Genomic DNA, 12928 nt, shown 5'->3' on the forward strand with positions numbered 1-12928 from the left:
CTCCCCAATCATTTCTCTGCTAGATTTATTACAGGCTGGCAGCTCACGGGGCTTGTCCTTTCTGGGGTTGTGCTTTTTATCAAGGGGTGTGTCCTTTCTGGGGTTGTGCCTTTTATCAATGGGTGTGTCCTTTCTGCTGCAGCCCTCTGTTACTGTCACAGCTGCTAACAGTAGATAGGGCTGGTGGCAATTGAAGGATGGAACTAAGCATGTGCGACCACCTGAGTAGGTGGACATGCATATTGCTATGCAAATTAAACACCAGAGGGTGTAACAGAAAGTAAATTAACTAGTTTTTCATGCTGAATAATAATAATATTTAAAGGGGTTATGCCAGTACTGATGTAAAAGAATGAACTCAGACATCATATAGTACTTGACAATCTCTTCCTAACAAAGCTAGATCCGGTCCTGTACCTCACATGGATCCAGAGATCTCCACATTCACTGCTCCAATTGCTCTGCTAGATTACCTTCAGCCTGGCAGCTCAAGGTGTGTGTCCTTTCTGCTGCAGCTAAGGGGGGCGTGTCCTTTCTGCTGCAGCTAATGGAGCGTGTCCTTTCTGCTGCAGCTAATGGAGCGTGTCCTTTCTGCTGCAGCTAATGGAGCGTGTCCTTTCTGCTGCAGCTAATGGAGCGTGTCCTTTCTGCTGCAACTAAGGGGGCGTTTCCTTTCTGCTGCAGCTCTCTCCCTGTAACTGTCACAGCTTCTAACATAAGATATGGCTGGTGACAGTTACAGATTTGAAATGACCATGTTTGACAAAAAATAAGGAAAAGAACAAACAGCTGTACAGATACATTATATTGAATAACTCACACTAAATTTTTAATGACATGCAATTACAAAATTATTCAGATCCAGGTGCTGGTTTGAAAAATGTAGAATATGCATTAATTTCACCCTTTGCAAAGGAAAGGGTGAAAGCCACAGTCAATTTCATGGCAAAACTGGATATTTAGTCATTCATGGGGCGGCTTTTAATTACAGGGCTCACCGCTGCAATGTCAACGGCAAGCTGGTAAACAATTAAGGGAAGGCAGCGCTGGCAATGCACACGGCCTTTTCTTGAACCAGCTGATTAGCGGGGGTGCCGGGTGTCGGATCTGATATGGATGACCTATCCTGAGGATAGAAAAAGTTATTCATAAAAGCAGCATCAATGTCCCTTCTAGACTCCTTTAGGAATGTCTCAGCCTATCGGCAACCATAGATCCTCCGGTCGCTCCATATAGGATACCAGGCAGAGTAGACAGCAGCATGTCCTTCAAGGTTTCTTTATTCAAATTGGGTCCATAAAAATGTACAGAAAGTGCCAAAGATAGTGCAACGTTTCCTGAGGATATAGTCGAAACGTTGCACTATCTTTGGCACTTTCTGTACATTTTTATGGACGTGCTGCCGTCTACTCTGCTTAGTATCCTATCCTGAGGATAGGTCATCAATATTAAAATTCCAGAAAACCACTTTAATAAACTTTTTCCCTTCAATTTTCACAGGAGGCTTGCGTAAATGAATGGGACAGCAGTGACTTTCTTCATTATTAAGGGAATCTCCGATATTCCAATTCTCCAAACTCTCACCTTTCTTCTGGTTCTTCTGATTTACGTTATCATTCTTGGTGGTAATCTGACCATATTTATAGTGGTCTGCCTGGACCCTCATCTCCATACTCCCATGTACTTCTTCTTGTGTAACCTGTCCATCTTGGACATATCCTCCAGCACGGTCACTCTTCATAAGACCCTTAGTAGCTTTTTATCAGGGGATAAAGCAGTTTCCTCACATGTGTGTATATCTCAGATGTTCATCTTTATAGCTCTGGTGGGTAACGAGTTGATGATGTTGACGGCCATGAGTTATGATCGCTATGTTGCTGTCTGTAACCCGTTGCATTACTCCTTAGTCATGGGCCCCGGCCTGTGTGCAGCTTTGGCCTGTACCTGTTGGCTATTTGGCTTTATAGAATCGACTCCTCTTTTTATTTTAATTTACAGATTTTCTTGTTATAAATCGAACATAATTAACCATTTCTTTTGTGACATAGTCCCCATAATGAAGCTTACATGCAGTGACACCTCATTGACCAACCTCTTGATTTTTGTCTGTGGACTCTTCCTCTCCATCTTCCCCTTTCTGTTCACGTTCATCCCATACATTTTTATTATCGCTGCCATCCTCAAAATTCGTTCAAGTTCTGGAAAACAAAAAGCTTTCTACACGTGTTCTTCGCACCTTACAGTGGTCATACTCCTCTACGTGACTCTTATCTGTCAGTACATGAGACCAGGGTCAATGGACAATTTAGAATCTAGCAAGCTTTTCTCTCTGTTTAACACAGCTGCCGTTCCCTTGCTTAACCCATTGATCTACAGCCTGAAAAATAAAGATGTAAAATCGGCGATGACGCGTTTGTGGCATCAGGTGACCCCAACATTAAGCAAGGGTTTCTGAAAATGTGTGCAGCGATTTCTTGTAATCCTGAGCAAACAAGTAAGAAACCTTGTCGCAGGATGTATAAACTTTAAAAAAAGGGCAACTATAAGATAAAGGGTTGTCCCATGAATAATATTGTACATTTTTCAAACTGGCACTTGTACCTAAATACTTTTGTAATTGTATGTAATTAAACATTTACTTTAGCCAAGGAATTACTCAATAAAATGTATCTACGTAGCACCACCTGCTGTTTGTCCTGTTTTGTTATTTCTCTGTCCACCTTGCAGAGGTGGACGCGCATGCTCAGTTCCATCCTTCAACTGCCACCAGCCGTATCTACTATGTTACGATACTGGTAGACACAGCTGGAATCTGGTGGCCAGATAGAATAAGCCAGGCGCAGTTATGAACTGTAGAGTTGTAGTCTGTAGTGCAGCTTGAAGTGTAGATCACGAGGTGATAATTCAGCAAAGAGTAGAAACAGACAGTTTTGAGGAGCAGGAGACTGGAACAAGTCACAATACTCTAGCAATGATTGAATTGCCTCATGGGTATAAGTAGGCCCAAACAGGAAACAAGGTGTCTTCCAATCATCACACATCAGCCATCTTTGTTAAGGGCAAATCCTAGGACAACACAGCAGCCTCTAGTGGTGACGGCTGGAAGTGCGACACAATAGTTCAGAGTGAGTGAAACAGCGGCCACTAGTGGTAAATTAGAAATATACATCAGGATTCCGACATACTGTTAAGCAGCAGAAAGATTCCGACAACAGCAGAAAGGACGCTCCTCCTGAGCTGTGATAGGGAGAGAGCTGCAGAAGAAAGGACACACATCCTGAGCTGCCAGCTTGAAATAAGTTTAGCAAAGCCATTGGAGCTATAGATGGGGAGATCTCTGGATACATGTCAAGTACAGGGCTGCTTCTAGCCTTGTTCTATATGATTTTCGTTGTTTTTAGCAGTGACTGACAGCCGGGCCCCTGCTGCATACGCCGACATCAGTGAAACCAATGGCGGCGTGTTAACCCCTTGTATTCCGCAGTCAAAGCTGACCATGGCATGCAGAGAGTTCACGGAGGGTACAGGTGCCCTCCGCTTCCCCATCAGGTCCCCGCGCTGCAGTGGCGGGGACTCGATGGCAGAGAAGTAGTGTTGATTGAGCACCATAGTGTTCAGGTCGAGCACCCGAGTATAATGGAAGTCAATGGGAGAACCCGAGCATTAAACCAGGTACCCCCTGCTCTGAAGAGGGGAGGGTGCCTGGTTCATAGGAAAATTTAAAAAATTGATGGAAACAGCACCGGAATGGTTTGGGAACAGCATGGGGAGGATGTCTGGATGCATCTTGTACTCGCAGGTCGCTGCTGGGAATGATGTTGTCCGAATAGTACGCCACTTTTACAGACTGATAATAATACACACAAAACCGAAGGAAAAAAAATCGATTTTAGCGGAAAAATTTATAGGAAACATTCTTTCCTGTATATTTACTTGTATATAAAGTGCAAGTGCTGCCAAAAATTACAAGGAAGAGGCACTCCGATACAACCTGTATATCACATGAAGGAGGGCCTCATTCACACTGTGGTACAATTGTTCATGTAGTGGGACTCCTACACTCATAAAGCCTATGCACTAAGTGAAAGGGCTGCCAAAAATTACAAGGAATCGGCACTCCAATACACCCTTTATTACACATAAAGGAGGGCATCATACACAGCCTTAAAAAATTATGATTGATGGCCTGCTGGTGACCCTCAAAAACATTTGGAGCAAGGGCCTGCTGGTGACCATCAAAAACATTATGGGCGAGGGCCTGTTGGCGCTTTGGTGACTCTAGATAACCTGGGGACGATCGCACATCCCCGTGACGGCGACGATCCATTCGGATGTCTGCCCTATCAACTTTTGATGTTATTTTCAGCCCAAACCATGTAGACTATGGGTAACGGGGGAATCATGGTTCGCTTCCGGTCTGCAGCTGAGCTGAACTTGTAAAAAATTATATGTGAGGGCCTGCATGTGAGCTGACCCTGTAAAACATTACATGCGAAGGGAATATATGCGAGGGCATTATATGTGACGAATAAGCATGTTGATATGATGGAAGAGGAGGAGGAGGATGAGAAAAGGAAGATTCAACCATGTACCCTTGTTTGTGGTGGAACGGGTGCATGGGAATACAGTGTATTCAGTACATTATAAACAACACATGTAAAGTGCCTTTATGTTCAGCCGCTTTCCTCTGGTGGAGTCGGGAAGTCATGGTCAATCCAGGCCTTGTTCATTTTTATAAGAGTCAACCTATAAGCATTTTCAGTTGACAGGAGGATGCGCTTATCAGTTATTATGCCACCAGCAGCACTAAATACCCGCTCAGACAAAACGCTGGTGGCAGGCTAGGCCAGCACCTCCAAGGCGTAGTTCGTGCCACGTGTCCAGCTTGGACAGCCAGTAGTTGTAAGGCACTGAGGGATCATTGAGGACGCTGACACGGTCTGCTATGTACTCCTTCACCATGTTCTAAAATATTTCCCTCCTTGTGAAACTAGGCCGCTCATCAGGGTGAGGGTGCTGGCGGGGTGTCATGAAACTGTCCCAGGCTTTGGAGAGTGTTGCCCTGCCTTTGTTGGAACTGCTGTGTATTCCCCTTGTCTCCCCTCCTCCGTTGGCCAAGGAACTACGGACTCTGCCGCCAATGTTGTCAGATGGAAATTTTTGGAGCAATTTTTCAACAAGGATGTTTTGGTATTGCACCATTTTGTTCGTCCTCTCCACCACAGGAATGAGAGATGAGAAGTTCTCTTTGTAGCGGGGGTCGAGAAGGGTGAACAACCAGTAATCCATGTTGTCTAAAATGTGTATAACGTGCGGGTCACAGGAAAGGCAGCCCAACATGAAGTCAGCCATGTGTACCGTCGTCATCAGGAGGATCACTCTTAATCTCCTCATCCACTTCCTCCTCTTCTGCCCACCCACTCTGAACAGATGGAATTAAACTTCCATGGGTACTACCCTCTGTAGCGGAGGCAACCGTCTCCTGCTCCTCCTCTTCTTCTTCATCGTCCAATTCGCACTGAGAAGACGAACTGAGGGTGGTCTGGCTATCACCCTGTGTAATGTCTTCCCCCATTTTCACCTCTTCCACATGCAAAGCGTCGTCCTTAATTGTGAGCAGCGAGCGTTTGAGTAGACACAGAAGTGGGATGGTTACGCTGATAATAGCGTTATCGCCGCTCAACATCTGTGTTGATTCCTCAAAGTTTCTTAAAACCTCACAGAGGTCAGACATCCATGCCCACTCCTTGCTTGTGAATAGTGGAAGCTGACTGGAAAGGCGATGACTATGTTGCAGCTGGTATTCCACTACTGCCCTCTGCTGCTGACAAAGCCTGGCCAACATGTGGAACGTGGAGTTCCAGTGCGTTCTCACATCGCACAACAGCCGGTGAGCTGGCAATTTCAAGCGCTGATGCAGCGTTGACAGACCGGCTGAAGCTGTCGGTGACTTGCGGAAATGTGCACACACGCAGCGCACCTTCACCAGTATCTTAGGCAAGTTGGGGTAGGTTTTGAGAAACCGCTGAACCACAAGGTTGAACATGTGGGCTAGGCATGGGATGTGTGTGAGCTTGCCGAGCTCCAAAGCCGCCACCAAGTTACGGCCATTATCAGACACAACAATGCCTGGTTCTAGGTTGAGTGGCGAGAGCCACAGCTCAGTCTGGTTTCTAATCCTCTGCCACAGCTCTGCGGCTGTGTGCTGTTTGTCCCCTAAGCATATCAACTTCAGCACGGCCTGTTTCCGCTTCCCCACTGCAGTATACTCTGCTTCCAGCTACCAACTGATGACTGACTGGTGCTGCACGCGGATAAGTGGAGGAGGAGGCGGAGGAGAAGAAGTGGGGGTTAGAGGCACTAATGTAGGTGCTGGTGGAAACCCTGATCGACGTAGGGCCCGCAATCCTTGGCGTCGGTAGCACCTGTGCCATCCCAGGGTAAGACTCGCTCCCGGCCTCCACAACGTTCACCCAGTGTGCCGTCAGGGAAATGTAGCGTCCCAAGCCGAATGCACTTGTCCATGTGTCCGTAGTTAAGTGGACCTTCCCAGTAACTGCATTGGTCAGGGCACGTGTGATGTTACAGGACACATGTTGGTGTAAGGCGGGCACGGCACACCGTGAAAAATTGTGGCGGCTGGGGACTGCGTAACAAGGGACGGCCGCCGACATTAGGCTGCGGAAGGCTGTAGTGTCCAGAAGCCTAAATGGCAACATTTCCAGGGCCAGTAATTTGGAAAGTTGCGCATTTAGTGCTATGGCCTGTGGGTGGGTGGCTGGGTATTTGCGCTTGCATTCAAATGCCTGAGGTAAGGACATTTGTACGCTACGCTGGAACACGGAAGTGGATGTGGTCGCTGATGGTGCTTGCAAAGGTCCAGGTGCAGGGCAGGATGCATCCGGCCCTGCGCCTTCGACAGGGAATTGGCCAGCACGTAACACAGGGGAAGAGGAGGCAGTGGTGTGACTCGCAGACACAGATTGTGGACCCAGGAGTTCGTCCCACTTATTACGGTGCTTAGATGCCATGTGGCGGATCATGCTGGTGGTGGTGAGGTTGCTAGTGTTCACGCCCCGGCTCATTTTCATATGGCACAGGTTGCAAACTACTATTCTTTTGTCGGCTGCACTTTCCTCAAAAAAGCACCATACTGCGGAACATCTACCCCTTGGCAAGGGAGATTTCCGCAAGGGGTTGCTCCGTGGAACAGTTGCGGGCCTGTGTGGTGTAGTCCGCCTTCTCCGTTTTGCCACCCCACTGCCTCTTCCAGCCTGTTGAGGTGCTGCAGATCCCTCCCCAACTGTACTGCTGTCCTTGCTCGGCTTTCCACCTTCCCAGGTTGGGTCAGTGACCTCATCGTCCACCACCTCCTCTTCCACTTCCTCACTCTGATCATCCTCCTGATTTGTTTACTTAACCACAACCTCAGTGATTGACAACTGTGTCTCATCCTCTTCATCAACCTCTTGAGACAGTAATAGCGGTTGACTCATTGGCAACTGTGTCTCATCATCATCCACCTCATTAAACACTAATTGCCGTTCCCCACCGTTATGTTCTTGTGACTGTGGATGTTCAAGAGGTTGGGAATAAGGGCACAAGAACTCATGTCCCTCTGCAAGCGTGCTTGGCGAGAGGGCCAAATCAAGTAATGGCGATGAAAAGAGGTCCTCGGAATATCCGAGTGTGGGATCACTTGTTTGGCTGTAAATGGTGGGAGGAAGGAGGATCAGGGTGAGGATTGTGCTGACCAGACTCCTGGCTACTGAGACTGGACTCGGTGGAAGACAGGGTGGTGCTTAACCGACTGGAAGCATTATCTGCTGCAATCCAACTGACCACCTGGTCGCACTGGTCTGACTTCAAGAGTGGTGTCCTACGCTGCTCTGCAAACTGGGACATGAAGCCAGGTATCTTGGATAATTGTTTTTTTTTGTGCTCTGGCAGCAGGCACTGTTTCTCCGCGCCCAAGGCCATGGCCTCTGCGTGCACCATCAGCATCACGGCCACTTCCCCGTCCCTTACTGTTCGCCTTCTTCATTTTAAATGTGATATATGCTTGAAAGTATGTCACACGTACAGTAGCGTATGATTTGGAATTGTATGTGCAAATTATTTTTACAAAGGTATTTGTGATGAGGAAACTTATACAGGACAGGAACCACAGGTAATGTCACAGTTCGCAGTGTCTACGCAAAAAGTGCACTGAATGTCACTCATATGTTAGGGATGCGCACACTTTAAACAGGAGATGCGGCACAGATAATTTTACTGTCCGCAGCGGACACTGTCTACGGAAAAAGTGTACTAGATATCACTGATATTTTAGGGATGCGCACCCTTTAAACAGGAGATGTGGCGCGGATAATTTAACGGTCCGCAGCAGACACCGTCTACGTAAAAAGTGCACTGGATGTCACTGATATTTTAGAGATGCGCACACTTTGAACAGGAGATGCGGCACAGATAATTTTAGTGTCCGCAGCGGACACCGTCTACGGAAAAACTGCACTGGATGTCACTGTTATTTTGGGGATGCGCACAATTTACACAGGAGATGTGGCGCGAATAATTTAACTGTCTGCAATGGCCTATTCCACGGTATTTTGCGCAGAATGCGCTAAAAATATATATTGCTGCTGTCACACACAATAGTCCTTAAAAGGACTTTTGGGTCTCTGAAATGTTTTTTGTATAAATATCTTCCTATTAAACTCCCTACTCTGTCTATCCCTTCCTATACACAGCTCTCCCTAACACTGAGCAATTTAGCGCAGGTTGCGCTACAAACATATATTGCTGCTGTCACAGACAATAGTCCTTACTAGTACTTTTGGGTCTATGAAATGTTTTTGTACAAAAATTAAATTCAATTACGCTCCCTACACTCTCTGTCCCTTCCTATGCTCAGCTCTCCCTGACTTAGAATGAGCCGAACACGTGTCATCGGGTGATATATAGCACCCGATGACGCGTTCCGGCCAGCCAATCAATGTAATGCCAGTAGCCAAAATTTTTTTACGTAGAAAGTCTTGTGGAACACCTAAAGGGTTAACAAAGTTAATAAAATCAGTAGTAAAAAAAAAATAATTAAAATTTCCCAAAATAAAACACATAAAATTGTAAAAGAAAAAAAAAAGAAAAAAAAAAGAAAACCAGACATATTGGGTATTGCTGCGTCCGTAACGACTGACTCTACAAAAATATCACAAGATCCACCCACTCACCTGAATGCCGTAGAAAGTCTTGTGGAACACCTAAAGGGTTAACAAAGTTAATAAAATCAGTTTTGAATACCTTGAGGGGTGTAGTTTCTAAAATGGGGCCATTTATGGGTGGGTTCTATTATGTAGGCTTCGTGAGGGATCGGTCATGTCAAACTAATTTAATCAGTTTCTATGAGAAGGTAAGTTCTAGACTTGACAGCGGCGAATCAATGGATGTCGTATATCTGGACTTCTCCAAAGCATTTGACACTGTACCACATAAAAGGTTAGTATATAAAATGAGAATGCTCGGACTGGGAGAAAACGTCTGTAAGTGGGTAAGTAACTGGCTCAATGATAGAAAACAGAGGGTGGTTATTAATGGTACACACTCAGATTGGGTCACTGTCACTAGTGGAGTACCTCAGGGGTCAGTATTGGGCCCTATTCTCTTCAATATATTTATTAATGATCTTGTAGAAGGCTTGCATAGTAAAATATCAATTTTTCGCAGATGACACTAAACTGTGTAAAGTGATTTTCACTGAAGAGGACAGTATACTACTACAGAGGGATCTGGATAGATTGGAGGCTTGGGCATATAAGTGGCAGATGAGGTTTAACACTGACAAATGTAAGGTTATGCACATGGGAAGGAATAATGCAAGTCACCCGTACATACTAAATGGTAAAACACTCGGTAACACTGACATGGAAAAGGACCTGGGAATTTTAATAAACAGCAAACTAAGCTGCAAAAAACAGTGTCAGGCAGCTGCTGCCAAGGCCAATAAGATAATGGGTTGCATCAGAAGGGGCATAGATGCCCGTGATGAGAACATAGTCCTACCACTTTACAAATCATTAGTCAGACCACACATGGAGTACTGTGTACAGTTCTGGGCTCCTGTAAACAAGGCAGACATATCAGAGCTGGAGAAGGTCCAGAGGAGGGCAACTAAAGTAATAACTGGAATGGGGCAACTACAGTACCCTGAAAGATTATCAACATTAGGGTTATTCACTTTAGAAAAAAGACGACTGAGGGGAGATCTAATAACTATGTATAAATATATCAGGGGTCAGTACAGAGATCTCTCCCATCATCTATTTATCCCCAGGACTATGACTGTGACGAGGGGACATCCTCTGCGTCTGGAGGAAAGAAGGTTTGTACACAAACATAGAAGAGGATTCTTTACGGTAAGAGCAGTGAGACTATGGAACTCTCTGCCTGAGAAGGTGGTGATGGTGAGTACAATAAAGGAATTAAAGAGGGGCCTGGATGTATTTCTGGAGTGTAATAATATTACAGGCTATAGCTACTAGAGAGGGGTCGTTGATCCAGGGAGTTATTCTGATTGCCTGAATGGAGTCGGGAAGGAATTTTTCATTCCCCTAAAGTGAGGAAAATTGGCTTCTGCCTCACAGGTTTTTTTTTTGGCCTTCCTCTGGATCAACTTGCAGGATAACTGGCCGAACTGGATGGACATATGACTTTTTTCGGCCTTATGTACTATGTTACTATGTAAGCCCCACAAAGTGACGTCAGACCTGAACTGGTCCTTAAAAATTAGGTTTTGGAAATTCTTAAAAATTTTAAGATTTGCTTCTAAACTTCTAAGTCTTCTAACATCCCAAAAAAAGAAAATGTCATTTAAAAAATGATCCAAACATGAAGTAGACATATGGGAAATTTAAAGTAATAACTATTTTAGGAGGTATCACTGTCTGTTTTAAAAGAAGAAAAAAAATTGAAATTTGTGGTAAATTTGGTATTTTTTTTATAAATAAAAATGAAATATTTTGTCTTAAATTTACCACTGTCATGAAGTACAGTATGTGACGAGAAAACAATCTCAGAATGGCTTGGATAAGTAAAAGTGTTTTAAAGTTATCACCAAATAAAGTTCTTAAGGTGAAAAATGGCAGGGTCCTGAAGTGGTTAGGGTCATACAGATTCTAGAGTTTGCAATCCAACTGAAAGGAACATATGGGAGGAACACTGAGTCCAGTGTGTTGGCTGTGCTCAATTAAGCCTAGCTGAAAGCAAGACCAACCGACTGAAAGACAACGGTGCACACTACTCATGCCAAATCTCCTTTTCAGCCAGATGCTGATCAGATCAGGAGAGGTTAAGTTCAGACTTGTCATTTTGTTTATGGGTCAAAGGGGGAAAATTTATGAAGACTAGTAACAAACCCTTCTAGCATACAGTGGGCCAGAATTATTATGACACAACACAACAGACCACCCACCTCCAATATCAATCTCATCTTGCCAATCAACCTCACCTCTAAACTCATCCAAGCAGACTCTACATCTACTTTAACCTCAGTAACCCACCTAAGAACCACGCTAAATAAAAGACAACGTAAGAGTTTTGTAGTTTACAATTTTTTTTATTGTAAACAATAAACTAGAAAAAAACACCAACATGGTGCAACAAGAGAAAACAAGTTTCACCAACGTGGTATAAAAAAATAAAAATTCTAAAACATTTCTCGTGTTAATTAGGTACTGGCAGGTGGGGAACCTGCAGCTCCTTGCCGCTTTCTTGTTCATGGTGCTGGGGTGGATATGGCACTGAGAAGGGACAGGAGGGCCATAGTACTCTGACATATATTACCCTTCCCTGTCCTTTGAAAATACTGCCTGTACTGTGAAGGCCTCCCCCTTTTCTGGATCATCAAGGCTGTCTGATGTTCTGTAGTTTAAACAAAAATATAAAATATTTTAAAAAAACATCTTGTATGAGCATTCGTATGGAAATATGATAAGTGCCATAGGTGAACATGGTACTTACCATATTGCCACTGTTACATTTAACCATTTTAAATGCAACAATTTTGCCCTAGCATAAACCATATCTACCTACAGTGATGTATGGAAATATGATAAGTGCCATAGGTAAATATTACCATACTTTTATGCCACCATCTGCTGCTATCATAAACCATTTCTACCTAAAGTGACCTATGCAAATATGGTAACTACCATAGGTGAACATGGTACCTACTACTGTATATTGGCACTATTACAATCACGATTGCATTAGCATTTTTTTACCCTTCCTGGTACCAGTTCTAGAAATAAGAACTGGTTCCGACGAGTCTTGACTAGGGAGGAGCGAACCCGAACTGCAAAGTTCGGGTTCGTACCGAACATCACGGGTTCGGGGACCCGAATGACAAACTTTTCAGTGTTCAGGTTCGGATGCAGCCAATCAGCGCAGCACTTGGAAGCCATCACAGCCATGCCTAGCAGTGGTATGGCTGTGAATGGCCGGCACAGCACATGACCCTGCCAGCAGAAATGCCAGATCACGTGTGGCGCTGCCATTCTGCTCTAACTAGTGAAGGGACAGGAAGCAGCTGCAGTGAGGGACAGTGTCAGGCTTTTAATCTGGCTTTTAATTCTGTGGTTGACCTATAGCCATTTTTTAGAGTGCAATACACCTCTTTTGCATCCCTGACACAGAAATACAATAGTTAACCTGTCTGTTAATTGTGTGGGTGACATAAACCCATTTTTTGGGGCGAGATACACCTCCCTTGCATCCGTGACACGGAAGTACAATTGTTCGTCTGTCTGTCAATTTTGTGGGTGCCCTCAAAGAATGAGGAGAGCATCAAATAAGGGACGTGGCCCCGGTCGTGGTGCTGCTGGTGGCAGTAGAGCTCCTGCTGCAGGGAGAGGATGTTGTCGATCTGTGCCAG

General features: G+C 44.9%; 1 protein-coding gene across 1 annotated transcript; it reads left to right on the forward strand.

Annotated features, from left to right (window-relative positions):
• Positions 1 to 1513: 1513 nt before the first annotated feature.
• On the forward strand, positions 1514 to 2455 carry LOC120978113 (olfactory receptor 5B21-like). Its single transcript, XM_040406341.1, has one exon. The coding sequence runs from the start codon at positions 1514 to 1516 to the stop codon at positions 2453 to 2455; it is 942 nt and encodes a 313-aa protein (XP_040262275.1).
• The last annotated feature ends 10473 nt before the right edge of the window (positions 2456 to 12928 follow it).

This window comes from Bufo bufo, chromosome 8 (assembly GCF_905171765.1).
Source record: "Bufo bufo chromosome 8, aBufBuf1.1, whole genome shotgun sequence".
Taxonomy (NCBI): domain Eukaryota; kingdom Metazoa; phylum Chordata; class Amphibia; order Anura; family Bufonidae; genus Bufo; species Bufo bufo.